The 19,636-nt window shown below is 38.1% G+C and overlaps 1 protein-coding gene across 2 annotated transcripts in view; it reads left to right on the plus strand.

Moving 5' to 3' along the window:
• Window positions 1-19,360, plus strand: part of LOC101890030 (ovalbumin) — a 44,087-nt gene extending 24,727 nt beyond the window's left edge. For both annotated transcript variants that reach the window (XM_059127849.1, XM_059127850.1), the window contains 4 exons: window positions 12,992-13,185; window positions 13,257-13,900; window positions 18,870-18,963; window positions 19,122-19,360. In XM_059127849.1, coding sequence (XP_058983832.1) covers window positions 13,167-13,185; window positions 13,257-13,900; window positions 18,870-18,963; window positions 19,122-19,252 — 888 coding nt within the window. In that variant the 5' untranslated portion in view covers window positions 12,992-13,166 and the 3' untranslated portion in view covers window positions 19,253-19,360. The remainder of the gene's footprint in view (window positions 1-12,991; window positions 13,186-13,256; window positions 13,901-18,869; window positions 18,964-19,121) is intronic.
• The last annotated feature ends 276 nt before the right edge of the window (window positions 19,361-19,636 follow it).

Below are 19,636 nucleotides of genomic sequence, written 5' to 3' on the forward strand. Positions count from 1 at the left end.
AAATGAATGCGTAAGTGCCACTTCTGGGGTAAGGGTTAAGAAAATACGAGATTTTTTGACAATATTTCTGGTGTTCTATCTGAAATGGTCTACTCTATTGAGTCTCCTGCAGTGACCTGTATAACCGTTTGAATAAACACGTCAAAATTGAGAGGGAATGAAAGAAGCGATAGAAAAGATTTAGTAATATGAAGGTTTGCCAAGCCACGATATGCTATCAGCAAACCCATAGATAATGATGGGTCTACTTCTGAAAATAACTTTAGATTTTTTTTCTCTCCCACCTACCCACCCACCGAATAGTCTACATTTCCTGCTTCATAGCATGGGAAAGATGTTCAATCGTCTTTAACCCTTCTTCGTCCTCGCATAGTCTATAGTAGTCGGGATAACTGTTATTCCATCTTAGTGTCAGATATCTGATACTGCATTGCGATCCACCGCGATTCTTAGATCAGGTCAACTAATTGATAGTGTAGGTTCTCCTTTTTAAGTTTGCTGGCCAGATGGCCATAGATGCCTTTTTTGGTTTACAGGTGCCTTGAAATTGCCGGGCATGGATACCTTGTAACCGGTTTCCAAGTGCCATGTTCTGCCATTTTCTTCAATGAGCGGTTGACATAATAGCTGATACAGGGTGAGATAATAAAATTGCAACAAAGTCAAACGCCATAATTTTTAGACTTTTTTTAATTTTATTGAATGAAAGCAAAAAATGTCGCAAATACCATCAAATTTTAAAATTAGTTTAGATTTGTTCAAATTTGGCTCGAATTATAGCCTTCAAACGGCCAATGAAACCGTCACACGCTGCTCGAATGTTGTTCTGCGGTATTTTGGACCATTCTTGGCGAAGCGCTTGCTTGAGGTGATCGACACTTTGGTATTTTTTAGTGCAAACCTTGCTTTCCAAAATGCTCCAGACACAATAGTCCAACGGATTGGTATCCGGAGATTTTGATGGCCTGGAAATGAAGCGAGGGCGCGTGCTGGGTGCGTTGGTGCTGAGTCCTGTTGGAATTTCCAAGGTCTGCAACCAAAATGTTTGCTTGTCCAAGGCCTTAATATACCCTCCAGAATATTTTCGCGATAATATTCGGCATTTATTCTGATGCCGCGGTCGATTAATACGAGCGGATAGCTACTCTCGGCTGTTATGGCTGCCCGCACCATCACCATGGCCGGCGCTTGAGTTCTGGTGGCTATCCGAAGGTGCACATTTTCAGCTGACCTCTTTGGCAAGTAAACACGATGATTTTGTTTGTTTACAAACTGCTGGACAACGAGAAAACCAATTGGAGAAAACCAAATCCGGCAGTTCACCAATTTCGGCCAGCGAAGCAACTCTTTAGCTCTTTTGAGTCTATTTTCTTTCTGTTGCGGTGTAAGTTCTTGCACTTTTTGGAATTTCAATGACTTTACCCTGAGCTCATTTTTCAATATTTGCCGAATGGAATATTGCGATATGTTCAGCTCACGAGCCATGGCTTTCGTTTATAAGCTCAGACTAGGCTCCTTACCACCTACTGTTTGCTTTTGCGGGAAACGAGAGTGTATCCTTCGCTATCCAATTCTCAACAGTCTTTCTCGAATTTTTTTTTAAGTCCTATTCGGTCTTATCAGTAGCCACCTTTAAAACAATCCCGTTGTCCTTAGAAAATGAATTCAAAACGCATCAGCTTCTAGCGCTGTGGACAACTGCCCGCTCATCAACTCCATTACAGGAGGTGGAATCCATCAAAAGCTAACTCGTAACAGATACAGCGGCAGCCTTACTGTCCCCCAAAAAGAGATTTAAGACCTTTAATTGCAGCCATAAGGAAATCAAGAGATTTTTTTATGGTCGCAGGTAGGGACCTTGGCCCCCGGTAGATCATAACACGACAAAGCCGCATGTTGCTTCCCCAGAGCTCATCAGAAAGCTAAATGTACCGGATCTTCCCATTGATCAGCAACCAAGAATCATTGGCCGATGAACCCGTTGGGATCAGCCTAATCAATAACCGCTCATCTCTGGTCCTCCGGTACCATCCGTTGAGCATCTTGACAATCCCACTTCGGCTTTGGGTCGCAAGGTTTCCTCGAAGAGGTATTGATTTTTTCCGTGCAAACGTTGTATACGAGATGAACGATTTTACCGCCTGCGGCTTCAATTTTTTTCACCCTGGGTTGTGTTCCCTCAGTTGACCTCATCCTCTTCACTGTCACTGGCTGAGAGGAGGATTGAGTCGACTTTGAGACGATACGTTCTCCTGCCCGCTCATCGTGGCTACATACTTAGCAGATTTTCCCCTCCAGGGTTTTATTGCAGATTTCGGTTTCGTCTTCTTCTCCTTAATTTTTTTTTCAGAGTATGTGGTTCGTAGGATTTCTTCGTAGACTCGCCGACCTTATCGGAAAGGTAGATGTACTGGATCTTTCTGTCGATCAACAGCAAATGATCTTTGCTGATCAACACATTGGATTCAGCCTGATAAATGACCGCAAGTTTCAGCTCCTTCGGTAAGAAGCTGGACAATTCCATTTCGGCTTTGGTTCGCAAGGTTTCCTCGAAGCGGTACTGGTTTTTCGGCACAACCGGAGCATACACCATGGACGGTTTTATCGCCTGCCCCTTTACACTTTTTCTTTGCCTTGGATTGCTGCACCTCAGTAAACTCCATCCTCTTTACCGCCACTTGCTAAGAGAGGATTTTGTTTCCATTGGGGTTGCTCTCCTTTTGACGACAAATGTTGGGTTTTTCCACGCGCTCGTCCTGGCTATCTTCTTGGCCAACTTTGCCCTGCCCTTCTCTTTCTTTACCTTAAACAGCGTTGCAGTAGTTGAAGATGGCAAAGGCACTGCTGAGCTCGGCAGAGCCGGTTTGGAGGGTTATAAAAACAGACTTCGATTTGGTCTTCTCCCGGAGTCTTATTCAATATCTGCGGTTCGGAAGACTTCATCGTAGTCTCTGGGAAATCTTTAGGGTTCTAAAGTCATTGCATCCTTCTTAGTAGATTGCTTAAATGCCTCTCCTTCTAAGCCAACTTTTCAGATGATTAGAAGCTTCCCACAGTCATCGTTTTTTAGTGGAATCGACAGGTTTCACTGCTGCTCTATAAGTGGGGATCCTGCTTAGGTTCTGTCTCCTTCGAAGCTAACTTCTTAGTTGAACAGTCATCGACCTTTTAGGGGATATTTTAACTAAACCTGATATTCTTTGAGGTATCAGAAAGCTCCGTTAGAACACAGTCGGTAGCCTAACTGCAAACCTGAAATTCTCAAGGGCATGAGGTCGGGTAAGACCCCAGCATAAGGGGGTCCTCTTTATGTGGGACCAGCACAGACCTGGACCTGGCCACTCTATGGATCATTGGCACTCGGGTAGTCAGTCTGAGACACTCTTCCACAAGGTCCGCGATTGTTTATTTAATTCACAGCTTCCCTATATATCTATTGGGCTTCTCACTAGAATTGTGCCAATCTAGTTCGATCGAACAAATTATTTTCTTATCTAGTTTCGTGGACTACGGTCGTTTGTATGAAAAACTAATTCAAAATAAAATATCAATTACATTGCTCTCATTTCGTATTCATCGCCTCAATTTCTTTTTGTAGACCATTTACCAAAATCCATTCAAACCTTTAATCCTAAATAATTAATAAAACCCCACATTTAGATTGCAATTAGAGATCATGACAATCGACACGATTTACCACAGAAAACCGATTAAAACGGAAACGGAAATTCGTATAAGTTGAGATAGTTGTTCTGCAATTGTATTCATACTCATTTGTAGCACAATTGCCAAAATGACAGCGGGGGAGACGTTGCTGATAATTTTTCCATTGAATTTCTTGCTGCACACAAATGAAAGCGTCGTTATATGTCATCAAAGTTGCCGTACTTGTCTTCGATGTCCAAAAGAAGTCTCTCTTACATACATAGAGACAAGCACACACACACACAGGCCGACATGTTCAATTGAACAAAGGAAACGACTACCAAATTACAGGAATTTGAACCACATTCAGTCAAGAGGAAGAAGAACACCTTAAGTATGATAAACTTCTTGGAATTGCTGGCGAAGAATTCTATGCAGCAGGAGCATGGCTTTCAAAATACGTACTTATTTATGGATGAGCTCACCGGTTGGAGTTTTTTTTTGTGCGACATCGTTATCGCCAAAAGGACAAATTATATAAATACATATGAGATAGTTAATATAAATGAGTCGGATGTTTAAAAAAGACATGATGTAAGACTTATATTTATTGGAAATTTATTTCCACAAGAGATATATAGGGGACCTTCTCTCTATAGCATCCCTACCATTTTCAGAAGACTTTAACGAAATTTTCTATCTTTGGAACCCCAAAAAGGATCTTTTATCTACAGAAGTCTTTCGATGTTTGCAATCATGCTACTAATTGCATTCGAACGGAACGTCGATTGTATCTGGACCCCCAATGATGATAAGCTTCAATTTTGAAACTTAATCTTTGGTAATGGGAGCATTTACTATGGTCAAAGACATACAATATAACCAGTAAAGAAAGTCTTAAAGTCGGGCGGGGCCCTACACCATTTTGCTAATTAAGTAGAGCTCCACATAACAATTAAAAGTTTTTATGGGAGAATTCAATCATACATTCTATGATTATAATTATAATTTAAAGTTCAAAGAACTAAATATGCCGAAGCATTTGTATGTTTTAAATTCGGACTTGTATTGCCCATTTGGTGCACAATTAATTTGAAATCGGACAAAGATATATATGGGAGCTTTATCCAAATCTGAACCGATCTCGATAAAATTTGGCAAAGATATTTCTGAGCTGTGTTTGATATATTTCCCTGAATATCGTTGTTACGGAGTGCATATTACGGCTGTGGGTAACAAATACAACAAATCGGATGAATAATATATATGGAAGCTATAACTATATCTGAACCGATCTTCACCAAATTTTACATACTAGCTTCTAGACTCAATTCGGTCGAAAGTGCCAAATTCCATCCCATTTGGACAAATATTAGACGTTTGGTGCACAAAAAAAAGTAAATCGGACGAAGTTATATATGGAAGCTATATCCAAATCTTAACCGATCTCGATAAAATTTAGCAAATGTATTTTTGAGCTGTATTTGATATATTTCCCCAAATATTGTTGTTGCAGAGTTCATATTACGGCGGCGGTGGACAAAAATAACAAATCGGATGAACAATATATATGGGAGCTATAGCTATATCTGAACCGATTTCGATCAAATTTGGCACACATATTTTCAGGCCTAATTTGGGTGCATATGCAAAATTCCATACAATTCGGGCTGATATTACACGTTTGGTGCACAATAAAAGGCAAATCGGACGAAGATATATATGGGAGCTATATCTAAATTTTGACTGATTATCTCCAATATCAATAGGGTTCGTCCTTGGGCCAAACAAATGATCTGTGCAAAATCTGGATCGGGCAATAAATGCGACCTGTACTTTGTTTACAAAAATACATGGACAGACGGACGGACGGACATGCATAAATCGACTCAGAATGTGATTCTATGCAGATCATTAAAAGGAACTATGGGTCTATCTCGTTTCCTTCTGCCTGTTACAAATAAATGCACAAAGACATAATACCCTGACCGCCTTGTGGTGTGGGGTATAAAAATTGATATGTTTGAAATTACAAGAAAATCGAACATGGGTTGTGTACCAGAAGGGGTTCGCAGATTTATAGCATCTTTACAACAGATTTTGTGTTAGCAAAAATGTTTGATGTGTGAAATTTGAAGAAAGATGGATACTTATTGCGCTTTCTTTGAGCGTTTTGTTTGTTCAAATTTTTGATTATTTGTGGGGGAGGTACCAGAAGGAGTGTACCGACATACATATATCATCTTCACACCAGGCCTTGAGCTAATAAAAATATTGAGATATATGTAATTTGAAGATAATCGAACTCTTATATCACACTTTATAAGAATTACAATTATTCAAAATGTTGACCCTTCGTGGGGGAGGTACTTCATGGAGTAGACCTATATTGTCCATTTTCACAACTGACCTAGAACTGATGTAAATATTAGGATTTGAAAAGCTGTTCGAAAAGCTGTTAGGCATGAAATGTGACCTTCAAACGGCCAATGTCACATATTTTGGCTCATTCCAGGCAAGCGCTTGCTTGAGGTGATCGACACTTTGGTATTTTTTAGTGCAAACCTTGCTTTCCAAAATACTTCTGATACAATAGTACAACGGATTGGTATCCGGAAATTTTGGTGGCCATTGTGCGCTGGAAATAAAGCGAGGAACCTCATTTTGTGACCATTCTTGGTTGGCGCGTGCTGAGTGCGATGGTGCTGAGTTCTGTTTGAATGTCAGGGCTTTAATACACCCTCCAGAATATTTTTACGATAATATTCGGCATTTATTCTGATGCCACGGTCGATTCATACGACCGGAGAGCGACCATCGGCTGCTTTGGCGGCCCACACCATCACCATGGCCTGCGCTTGAGTTCTGGTGGCCAACCGAAGGTGCACATTTTCAGCTGACCTCTTTCGCAAGCAAACACGATCATTATGTTTGTTTGCAATCTGCTGGACAACGAATGTTTCCTCACCACTTTCGACCAAGCGAAGAAACTCTTTTGAGTCTATTTTCATTTTGTTGCGTTGTATGTTCTTACACTTTTTGGAATACAATGGCTTTACCCCTAACTCATTTTTCAATATTTGCCGAATGGAATATTGCGATATGTTCAGCTCACAAGCCATTTTTCTGCCACTGCGACGCGGCTTTCAATCAGTCGCTTCTTTACTTTTCGAACCATTTCTGCTGGTGTTGCTGTTGTCTTCCACCCACTTCCTTGACGTCGTGCTACGGTGGTACGGGACACAAAAGATTTATTCACATTTAAATGCTGGAGCGCTCTAACGATAGCCGCAATATAATGAGCTGTCACTGGAATAATTTTAACAGCTGTCGGACGAGTGGCTTAGAAATGACAGCAGTCTGAAGTTGGTTGCAGTTTTTTCTTCTCACCCTGTATATACTCTCAACATTTCACGATTATGATATGTGTACCGTTTTTATGCTTATATACATAAAAATGGGTCGTACATGCAAGACTTTCTACATACATTAAAATTGGTCCTACATACACTAGGTCTTATGTTAGCATAAATATTGCAGTGGCCGAATTTTGAAGAGAAATTCTAATTTAGAAAGTTATGATTTTTTAAAATTGTTCACCCTTTGTTTTAGAGCTATCAAATTAGATTACTTTTATTATCCCATATTTGGATTTGCGAGTGATATAAAAAAGAAGTGTGTCATATAATCTGTTTTCGCTCCTAACCTATATCTTCTTTAAATATTATGACATACCAAGTTTCAATTTTAAAGTGTACTCCTTCCGCTTAATATAAGATTTCAATTTTTCTTAGACAAAATTTTAAAAGGATAAGGTACACGATATTGTCCATATCTGAGCTTGGTTTATGCTTGGGAAATTTATTATTAAGTACCTTGTTTTGATAAAATTGAATAATACATTCGAAAGTTTCCGTGTAGATCAGTCACACAGATGGAAAGTACATGATTAGATTGACTCCAAATGTCATGAAACGGATTTCATCCAAAGAGACAAATGGTCAATTTGTCTATATCAAATTATACATACCCTCTGTAGTATGTTGGATGTCCAGTAGGGGTTTTCTATGTTTTGCAAATTTCTCCATTCCATGGAAAAAGATTTGCTAAACATAGAAACTCTTCCATTCACTGAATACCTACAGGAGAATTTCTATTAAGAGGATACGAATAGGTACCTTCTTTCTACAGAGGGTGTCTTCTATCCATAAAAGACCCACAGGAGGCTTTTTCGTGGAATAATTTCACGAGGGCTTCTTTCTGTACAAGACATGCAGGAGGTCTAGTTATACCCTACACCACATAGTGGTAAGGGTATTATGTCTTTGTGCATTTGTTTGTAACATGGAGAAGGAAACGAGATAGACCCATAGTTACTTTTGAGAACCTTCATAGAATCACTTTCTGAGTCGATTTATGCATGTCCGTCCGTCTGTCCGTCTGTCCATGTATTCTTGTAAACAAAATGCAGGTCGCATTTATTATCCGATTGGGATGAAATTTTCCAAACAACATTTTTTTTGGCCCAAGGACGAACCCTATTGAAATTGGTGAGAATCGGATCAAATTTAGATATAGCTACCATATATATCTTCATCCGATTTCGGGTTAAATGAGCACCTAATGTCCACTATCAGTCCAAATTACCTGAATTTTGGCAAACCCAACCGAGTTCGGCCTAGAAGCAAGTATATTAAATTTGGAGAAAATCGGTTCAGATATAGCTATAGCTCACATATATATCTTTCATCCGATTTGATCTTTAAGTCCCTAACATTCCTACTATGCACTCCACAACCGTGATATTTGGTACCAGGTATTAGATGGAGCACAGAAATAGCTGTTTTAAATTTTATCGAAATCGGTTCAGATTTGGATATAGCTCCCATATATATCTTCATCCGATTTCGGGTTAATTGACCACCAAATGGCCAATATCAGCCCAAATCGCCCGAATTTTGGCACATGTGACCGAGATTAGCCTTAAAGCAAATACAACAAATTTGGAGAAAATCGGTTCAGAAACAGCTATAGCTCCCATATATATGTTTTATCCGATTTGGTGTTTAAGCCTCTCACATTCGTAATATGCGCTGCACAAGAATGATATTTGGTACCAGATATAAGATACAGCCCAGAATTAGCTGTTTGTAATTTTATCGAAATCGGTTCAGATTTGGATATAGCTCCCATATATATCTTCAACCGATTTCGGGTTAATTGTGCATCAAATGGCCGATATAAGTCCAAATGGACTGAATTTTAGTACATCGGACCAAATTCAGCCTAGAAGCAAGTATGTCAAATTTAGTGAAAATCGGTTCAGATATAGATATAGCAACCATATATATGTTTCATCCGATTTAGTGTTTTAGTCCCATACATTCGTAATATTCACTCCACAACCGTGATATTTGGTACCAGGTATTAGATGGAGCACAGAAATAGCTGTTTTAAATTTTATCGAAATCGGTTCAGATTTGGATATAGCTCCCATATATATCTTCATCCGATTTCGGGTTAATTGTGTATCAAATGGCCGATATAAGTCCAAATGGACTGAATTTTAGTACATCGGACCAAATTCAGCCTAGAAGCAAGTATGTCAAATTTAGTGAAAATCGGTTCAGATATAGATATAGCAACCATATATATGTTTCATCCGATTTAGTGTTTTAGTCCCTTACATTCGTAATATTCACTCCACAACCGTGATATTTGGTACCAGGTATTAGATGGAGCACAGGAACAGCTGTTTTAAATTTTATCGAAATCGGTTCAGATTTGGATATAGCTCCCATATATATCTTCATCCGATTTCGGGTTAAATGTGCACTAAATGGTCAATATCAGCCCAAATCACCTGAATTTTCGTACATAAGACCGAATTCAGTCTAGAAGCTAATACGTAAAATTTGGAGAAACCCGGTTCAGAGATAGCTATAGAATTAGATAGATTTTGATTTTGTACCAAATATCTCATAGAGCTCTGAAATGCCCTGTATAAACCTTTTTACGAGAGCTCTACTAAATATGTATAGTGGTGTAGGGTATCATATAGTCGGCCCCGCCCGACTTTTGAGCTTTCCTTACTGGTTTTCATATAATGTCCTTCCTTCCTCCCTCAGAATAAAAGACCCACAGGAAGCCAATAAAAATCAACATGGGTTTTTCTTTTCATAGATCGCGAAAATAATCGTTTTGGCTATGGAAACTCCGTAGCCTTGATTTCTAATCCAATTACCACATGGAACACCTCATACACCTGTCCTGTGTTCACCCAGTTATCCTTAAATAACAATTTACCTTAATTTGGTATAACCAACACGTATTACTTTGTATACAGACGCACATCCCACCCTTGCCCCAGCTCTGAGTGTCTTGGTACTCACCAAAGTACGACGTTTAAGCGTATGAGTAAACATTATACGTAGAACGCAATCACATGTACATATGTGGAATGGATGGAAGCTTTTTACCAATTCAAGTGGCATTTTCTGGTGCACACCTTTTGCTTTCTTCCATTGAAACTTGGTCGAATGGTTGTTGACTGTAATGAAGAAAAGCAAGGAATAAAAAAGGACGAATTCTGCTTTGATTCTCTAAATTGCATGTCTTGTTGGCCAAGCTACGAATTTCCTTCTGAATGGCGAAAAAATGAAAATAAAAACCTAAAGACACAATTCTGAAACATGAAGCGGAACAAAACTAAAAGCTTACAATTCTCGTTTATACAGCAGCAGCAATGCACATCATCCAGCAAGGAGACATCATTAAGGAACACTTAATGAGGCACTTCCTTTTTATTTGTTGGGAAAGGAGAGAGAATACGACGAAGACGTAAAACTCGTTGAAGAAGCCACAGCCAAAGAATTCACTTCCTATTGGGAAACCTGACATTTAACCAAAAAAAAAAAAAAAAAAAAAAAGGAAGAGAGGGCAAAAAGCTGAGATGTGGAGGAAGACAGCATTAAGCGTTGGACGAATTTCTAGTTAACACCAGTTCATATATAATGAGCTGCCAGAAAAAAGTTCAAAAGGCAATCCAGATAAATCTTTTTTTCTCACCTCCCCCCTCCCTGTCTGGCAGGGATATTAAGATGTAGAGGGCAGCCACAAAAAAATGCCACAGAAAAATCAATTGTCGGAAGTGCCAGGGTGATTACGTTAATGATAATGAAGATTATGATGATGAGTTTCTTGTTTTTTGGTTAGCACGAAGACCCTCCCATTTCGGTACATGTTTGCCATTACTCATTGATGTAGACCAAATAATTGAATCGAATTCGCAATCAAGAAGGTGATTTGTTTTGTACATTAAAAGGTTTGCCAGATGAACCAATCGACCACCTTTTTAAAGCCATCAGCATGGACATTTACGTTTAAGCTTATATTATATATTTTTATACCCCCATCATAGTATGGCTGCGTCCACTATAGTAGAGTTGTTCATTAATCTCAAAGAATGTCTCTCAGGTCATCTTCTGGGATTTGACCCATGTAGGTTGATAAAATTTTACTCAAATGTTTGTTTCGTCTGCAGGACTTTTGGTGTTGAAAATGGGGTATATAGGTCCACGTGTTGGTATGGCCTCCATATAACGGTACCTCCCGATATTCGGTATTTTGATGATTTTAGCGAAATTATTCATCGGAATTGTTTCAAATTTGGTATTTGAAGTTCAAAATGGATACTACAGCCTACGACAGGAGATTATCTGTGCAGGTCCCCGTCTTCGTATAGCCCCCATATAACGGTACCTCCATATATTCGGTATTTTAGCGACTTTATACACCGGAATTGTTTAGAATTTGGTATTTGAAGCTTGTAATGGACTCTATAGCCTATGATAGAAAAATGTCTGTGCAGGTTTACGTCTTCGTATAGTCCCCATATGACGGTACCTCCCCATTTACCAGAATTGTTTCAAATTTCGTATTTGAAGTTCCAAATAGGTAGAGCACTCTACGACAGAAAATTGCATATGCAAGTCGAAGTCATCCTATAGCCCCCATATAACGGTACCTCCCTATATTCTGTATATTTATTATTTCGGCGACATTATTGACCGGATATGTTTCACATTTCCTATATGAAGTTCTTAATGGTTTGACAGAAAATTGCCTAAGCGGTTCCACGACTTCATATAGACCCTAAAATAACGGTATATATTTATATTATTCATTTATAAGATTTTCACAGAATTTTTAATAGATTCTTTTTTATATCCTCCACCATACTATGCAGGGTATATTAACTTTGTCATTCCGTTTGTAACTCCTCGAAATACTCATGTCAAACCCAAGAAAGTATATATATTCTTGATCAGCGTAAAATTCTAAGTCGATTTAGTGATGTCCGTCTTTCTGTCTTTGAAACAATGCCGTAATATGTGGGCTAAAGGAAGATGTGGACCTACGTATGCAATTTTAAATAGTTGAAGTACCCATTACGTACCCATAAAAGTTGAAGTACCCAGCATTACAGCATTAAAATACGATATAGTTACACCCCCCCCCCCATATTTGCTATTTTTATGATTTTAGTGACATTTTTGTCTGGAATGGTTTCAAATTTCGTATTTAGAGTTCGTAATGGGTACTACAATATAAAATTGCGAATTCAGGTCCACGTCTTTGTATAGCCCCCCATATAATGATACCTCCCGATATTCGATATTTTGATGATTTAAAGAACATTATTCACCGGAATTGTTTCAAATTTCGTAGTTGAAGCTCGTAATGGTTACTGCAATCCCAGATGGAAATTTGTCTATGTAGGCCCACGTGTTTAATAGCCCACAAATAACGGCACCAGCCTTTATGTGGTATTTTGATGATATAAGAGAATTTTTTACGGGAATTTCGTATTTAAAGTTAATAATGGGTTCTACAGCTATGATAAAAAAATGTATATGGTGGACCTTGTCTTCGTATAGCCACCTTATAACATGTTTCCTTTAAGCGGTATTTTTCGACGGAATTTTTAGAAATTGTTCAAGTTTCTTTAAAATATTGGAAGATATAAAAGTTAGGCCCGGCCGAATTTAGCTGCTTTTTACTGGTTTGCTCTACTTTCCTAATTTACTGCATTATTTCTGCAATTATTTTAATTTTGTTGCCCAGTGTAATCAGAGTCTGCGGAAACCCCAATACTGTACGACCTAATAAAATCATATGTTTATGGGTACGTTTCTAGACGCAATCAATATCAATGGGATAATGACACTGTCTGTCTTTACATTTTCGATCAGAAGAAAAAGAAAAAAAGAGGCTGTAAAAAAACAAAAAACCAAAATAAAGTCAAACAACGTGTCAAGTTCAAAATCTGTTCGTTTCGTTGTAGAACTGATAAGCCGGAATTCGAACAAGCGCCACAGAAAAAGTGTGAAACAAACACAAATCGTTTATTAATCGAGAGACACCCTAGCGGGACAGACATAGCAAGCAAACAGATAGTAAGAGTGTGCCAATTTGTTATTGGAAGAAAAAAAAAAAAAACAAGACACAAATAATAAAAAATGAAAATATGCTTATTAGGTAAGTACGAAATGAGGTAATAACAATAACATGATTGAAATGCAATAATAATAAAACATTTTCATTTTCAGCTGCCTTCCTTCTAAGCATTGCGGCTCAAGTCTACAGTATATCATCCAAAGAATTCACACTTGAATATATACAACACACCCTAAATTCCAGCAATGAAGAGGAAAATTTCGCCATAGCTCCCTTTGCCGCCTTCGAGCTATACAAAGACCTATTTGAATCCACATCGATTTACGGGTTTCGCCCCCAAACCGACAGCTATGATGACCCCCATCTGCCGAAAGCCATTCTCAAACATGAGTTTAAAAATGAAACCTATGTCGAACAAAATATTACCATGAAAGCACGTTGGACGTTCAATTTTCAAACACGTGATACGAGCAAGAGGCCCTTCCATCAATTGGATTCCGGCGATCGCACATATTTGGTGGATAATCTACGTAAAGACGACGTCTTTCGTTATGCTTTTCTGTCGGAGTTAAATGCCAGTGTTTTGGAATTACCATTGCATTTGAATGAAATAAAACTGCTGGTGATTTTGCCGCAAGAAGAAAACGGTCTGGAAGAATTGAAAGATAATCTATTGGAGAATATAGATATGGTGGATTATATTAGTAAGACACAGTTTAGCATGACATTGGTTCGTGTAATGTTGCCGAAATTCTCACTGGAAGATGAACAGAATTTAATGGAGTTTTATGATGAGGTAAGTGTTCGGGTATTCACTCCATTATTGTGTGCGGGAACTGTAAGTTTGGGTTTTCCGTTTCAAAATAGTAATTTCAGTGCATATATTTTTTAGCAGCATAAAACAACTACGTCACTTTAGTCATAAAAAGAAGAAGCTTTAATTAACAGCAAACCTCATAACAAATGACAAGGTATATGTCTCGCCTTTAAACTCCATAATACTGAAAGACAGACTTATAACTGTATTCATTCATTGAATTTCAACGATATTTACCATATTTGGTATCATACCTTTTTAAAGGGTGACCTCCAACGAAAAGTTAAAATTTTGTCTGCAGGCAGGTCAAGTTCGAAGAAGGGTTACATTGTTCCACGATATCACATAGTAACCATACAACGGAACCCTCTCACTCGGTATTTTGGTGATTTCAGAATTTTCAATAGAATAACCCGAACTTTAACACAAATAGTTCTTTATGATTACTTTACCCCTGGAAGAGATCTATTTAGGTCCACAATATCGTATACAGGGTGAGATGAAAAAACTGTAATCAACTTCATACTGCTGTCATTTCTAAGCCACTCGCTCGGCAGCAGCGCATTTGGCATTTTTGCGAGAATTTTCCAGAAAAAAAGTTCTTCGTGATGGAATTCAAGCGTGATAGTGTGATTTCTTTATATTTGGCTAGAAAACCACAAGTGGCTATCGTTAGAGCACTCCAGCATTTAAATTTGAATAAATCCTTTGTGTCTCGTACCATCGCTCGTTACCGTCATACTGGTAGCGTAGCCCGACGTCAAGAAAGTGGACGGAAGAAAACAGCAACATCAGCAGAAATGGTTCGAAAAGTAAAGAAGCGAATTAATCGAAACCCTCGTCGCAGTGGCCGAAAAATGGCTCGTGAGCTGTACATATCGCAATACTCCATTCGGCAAATATTGAAAAATGAGCTCCGGGTAAAGCCATTGAAATGCCAAAAAATGCAAGAACTTACAGCGCACCGGAAAGAAAATAGAGTCAAAAGAGTTAAAGAGTTGCTTTGCTTGGATGAAAGTGGTGAACTGTCGAATTTGGTTTTCTCCGATGAGAAAACATTCGTTGTTCATCTGTTTGTAAACAAACAAAATGATCGTGTTTACTTGTCAAAAAAGTCAGTTTAAAATGTGCAAATTCGGTTGGCCACCAGAACTCAAGCGTCGGACATGGTGATGGTGTAAGCCGCCATAACAGCCGATGGTCGCTCGCTCTCCGCTTGTACCGACCGTGGCATCAGAATAAATGCCAAATATTATCGCGAAAATATTCGGGAGGGTGTATTAAAGCCTTGGTCACGCAAACAATTTGGCCGCAGACCTTGGACATTCTCAGCACGCGCCACCCAAGAATGGTTACAAATTGAGGTCCCTCGCTTCATTTCCAGCGCACAATGGCATCAAAGTCTTCGGATACCAATCCGTTGGACTATTGTGTCTGGAGTATTTTGGAAAGCAAGGTTGGCACTAAAAAATACCAAAATGTCGATCACCTCAAGCAAGTGCTTCGGCGGGAATGGGTCAAAATACCGCAGAGCAACATTCAGGCAGCGTGTGACGGATTCATGGCTGTTTGAAGGCCATAATTCGTGCCAAAGGTGACCAAATCGAACAAATATAAACGTATTCTAAAATTTGATGCTATTTCCGACATTTTTTGCTTTCATTCACAAATGTTTTAAAAAATGTAAAAATCATGGCGTTTGACCATACAACGGTACCTCCCGATATTCTATTTTTTGAAGACTTTTGCCATATTTTCTTACGGATTTGTCTAAAAATTGTTCTTTGTAGTTCGCAATGAGTTCTAGCTTCTGTGGGGAACCGTTACCGTACCGTTATATGGGGGCTATACGTAGACGTTACACAGACAATTTTGTGGCATGGGCTGAAGTATCCATTACGAACTTCAAATACCAAATTTGGAACAATTCCGCTAAATAATGTCGCTAAAATCATCAAAATACCGAATATCGGGGGTATCGTTATATGGGGACTATATGAAGACGTGGACCTACATGGCTCATTTTTTGACGTAGGTTGTAGTATCCATTACGAATTTCAAATACTAAATTTGAAACGATTCCGGTAAACAATGTCGCTAAAATCATCAAAATACCGAATATCGGGGGGTACCGTTATATGGGGGCTACACGAAGACGTAGACCTGCACAGATAATTTTCTATCTTACGCTGTAGTATCCATTACGAACTTCAAATGCCAAATTTGAAACAATTCCGGTGAATAATGTCGCTAAAATCATCAAAATAGCGAATATCGGGAGGTACCGTTATATGGGGGCTATATGATAACTTGGACCTACATGGCCCATTTACGAACTTAAGCTGCCTACTGGCAAAATATACATTTTATCCTTCTATCGCAATTTGTTCGAAAGATAGCGTGATTACAACAGACAGATAGACGGACAGACAGACAGACAGACACACAGACAGATAGACGGACATGGCTAAATCGTCTTAGAATTTTACGCAGATCAAGTCCATCCGGCCGTCTATACGTATGTTGTACTCACGCTACAGTCAAAACGAATAAAGATAGGAAGCTAAAATTTTGCATAGATCTGTCTTTTGTCTGTAGGCAGGTCAAGTTCGAAAGTGTACTATATCGGTCCTTGATATCGTAAAGCCTGCATATAATGGTACGCCCCGATATTCGGTATTTTGATGATTTTAGCCATATTTTTCAACGGAATTGTCGGAAATTCTACACAAGGAGTTCTTTCTGATTACTTTACTCCCTGAAAAAGATTTGTCTATATAGGTACACGATATCGTATATCCCTCCACATAACGGTGCCTGAAATTCTAAACATGGAGTTCCTTTTGAATACTATATCCCATAGGAGAGAATTATCTATATCGATATCGGATATCCCCCATATAACGGAACCTCCTGATATTTGGTATTTTGATGATTGTAGCCACATCTTTCAATGGAATTGTCTAAAAATCCACACAAGGAGTTCCCTATGAGAACTTTATGTCATGGAAGAGAGTTGTCTATATGGGTCCACGATTCGAATATCCCTGATATAACGGTACCTCCCGATATTCGGCATTTTTATGATTATAGCCACATTTTTCAACGGAATTGTCAGAAATCCATACAAGGAGTTTATTGTGAGTTGTTTATTCCGTAGAACAGAATTATCTATATAGGTCCACGATATCGTATAGCCCCCATATAACGGCACCTCCCGATATTCGGCATTTTGATGATTGTAGCCACATTTTTCAACGGAATTATCAGAAATCCACACAAGGAGTTCCTTTTAAGTACTTTTCCCTCTAGAAAAGAATTGTCTACATAGGTCCACGTTTTGGTATAGAGCCCTTATAACGGTACCCCCATATATTCGATATTTTCATGATTTCTGCGACATTATTCACCGGAATTGTTTCAAATTTTGTATATAAAGCTCGAAACCGTTACTACAGCCTATGACACACATAACTTATACAGGACCACGTCTTCGTTTGGCCCCCATAAAACTGGTTTCATTAGAGCGATATTTTTTTGGCGGATTTTTTTGAAATGTTTCAAGATTCTTCCAAATGGTGGAGGGTAAAAAAGTTCGGTCCGGCCCGGAACTTAGCTGTTTTTATACCCTACACCACAAGGTGGTCAGGGTATAATGTCTTTGTGCATTTGTTTGTAACAGGCAGAAGGAAACGAGATAGACCCATAGTTCCTTTTGATGATCTACATAGAATCACATTCTGCATCGATTTATGCATGTCCGTCCATCTGTCCGTCCGTCCGTCTGTCCATGTATTTTTGTAAACAAAGTACAGGTCGCATTTATTGCCCGATCCAGATTTGCACAGATCTTTTGTTTGGCCCAAGGACGAACCCTATTGAAATTGGAGATAATCGGTCAAAATTTAGATATAGCTCCCATATATATCTTCGTCCGATTTGCTTTTTATTGTGCACTAAACGTGTAATATCAGCCCGAATTGTATGGAATTTTGCATATACAGCCAAATTAGGCCTGAAAATATGTATGCCAAATTTAATCGAAATCGGTTCAGATATAGCTATAGCTCCCATATATATTGTTCATCCGATTTGTTATTTTTTTTATTATTTGGGGAAATATAGCAAATACAGCTCAGAAACACATTAGCTAAATTTTATCGAGATCGGTTCAAATTTGGATATAGTTCCCATATATAACTTCGTCCGATTTACCTTTTATTGTGCACCAAACGTCTAATATTTGTCCAAATGGGATGGAATTTGGCACTTACGACCGAATTCAGTCTAGAAGCTAGTATGTCAAATTTGTTGAAGATCGGTTCAGATATAGCTATAGCTTCCATATATATTATTCATCCGATTTGTTATATTTGTTACCTACAACCGTAATATGCACTCCGTAACAACGATATTCAGGGAAATATATCAAATACAGCTCAGAAATATCTTTGCTAATTTTTATCGACATCGGTTCAGATATGGATATAGTTCCCATATATATTTTTATCCGATTTCAAATTAATTGTGCACCAAATGGGCAATACAATTCCGAATTTAAAAGATACAACTGCTTCGGCATATTTAGCCCATTGAACTTTTAATTATAATTATAATCATAACGTGTATGATTGAATTCTCCCATAAAAACTTTTAATTGTTATGTGGAGCTCTACTAAATTAGCAAAGTGGTGTAGGGTATCATAAAGTCGGCCCCGCCCGACTTTAGGACTTTCTTTACTGGTTTTTTACTTGTTTACATTGTTCACTTCTGGTACTGTACTCGTAATTTTGTAGTTAAATACACTATGTACGGCTCATACAGCTCCCAAATTTGTGCTGGCTATATGCTATTGACAAGGATCGGTTCTGTATTAACTATATGAAAATATATATGAAATTATTGTTGTGTCCTTAATTGCTTCAGTTGGATTATTTTATATTTTAGATTTCTGACCAGGACATTAGTGAATACGACACTATACAGCAGACCATCAAACTGAAATTTAAGGAACATGGAATTGGTGATTTCGAAAAAATTAGTAAGTACCCATGCTCCACAACGTATATGGTGATTAAATGAATAATAATATCAATTAAGAAAGAAAAAATTTTTAGTTTATTTATTGACCAGCTTTCTGTATAATTTTAAATTATATTTTCTTATTAAAACAATATAATTTTATTCCCCGTTTTACAGCTGTTTTATTTTGGAATGCCTATTCTTATCTGAGGATTACGCCGGAAGTTGTGGACATAAGTCATCCGTTTCTCTTTATGATAACCAACAAAGATGGCATACAGTTCTTCGGGCAAGTGGTGAAATGTTGACATTTTATTTAAATCAATTGCATATGGTTTGCTAAATAGTAGAAATTACAATTGTATACTTATTTAAGTTTAAATTAAGCTAGTTATTAGACAATAAAAAACATTGCAAAAAAATCATAAAATTTAAAATCTCATTTTAAGGTTAAAGTTTTCCTAACTGCCTTCATCACCATTCCTTGGCCAAATCATCGTCCCTTTAATCTTGAGAGACAGTTTTCTTGATTAGATGCTATTATTTTGTTATAGAAATGGCCACTAAAAAAACAGAAATGAAATAGAAGAAGATGAAGACCGAATCTACAACAACAATGATGACCATTTTTATTTGTCTTGGATATATCTTATTATGGTCGTCGGACTGCAGTAAAATGGAAACGTTTACGA

The sequence above is a fragment of the Musca domestica genome, unplaced genomic scaffold (assembly GCF_030504385.1).
Source record: "Musca domestica strain aabys unplaced genomic scaffold, Musca_domestica.polishedcontigs.V.1.1 48, whole genome shotgun sequence".
NCBI lineage: Eukaryota > Metazoa > Arthropoda > Insecta > Diptera > Muscidae > Musca > Musca domestica.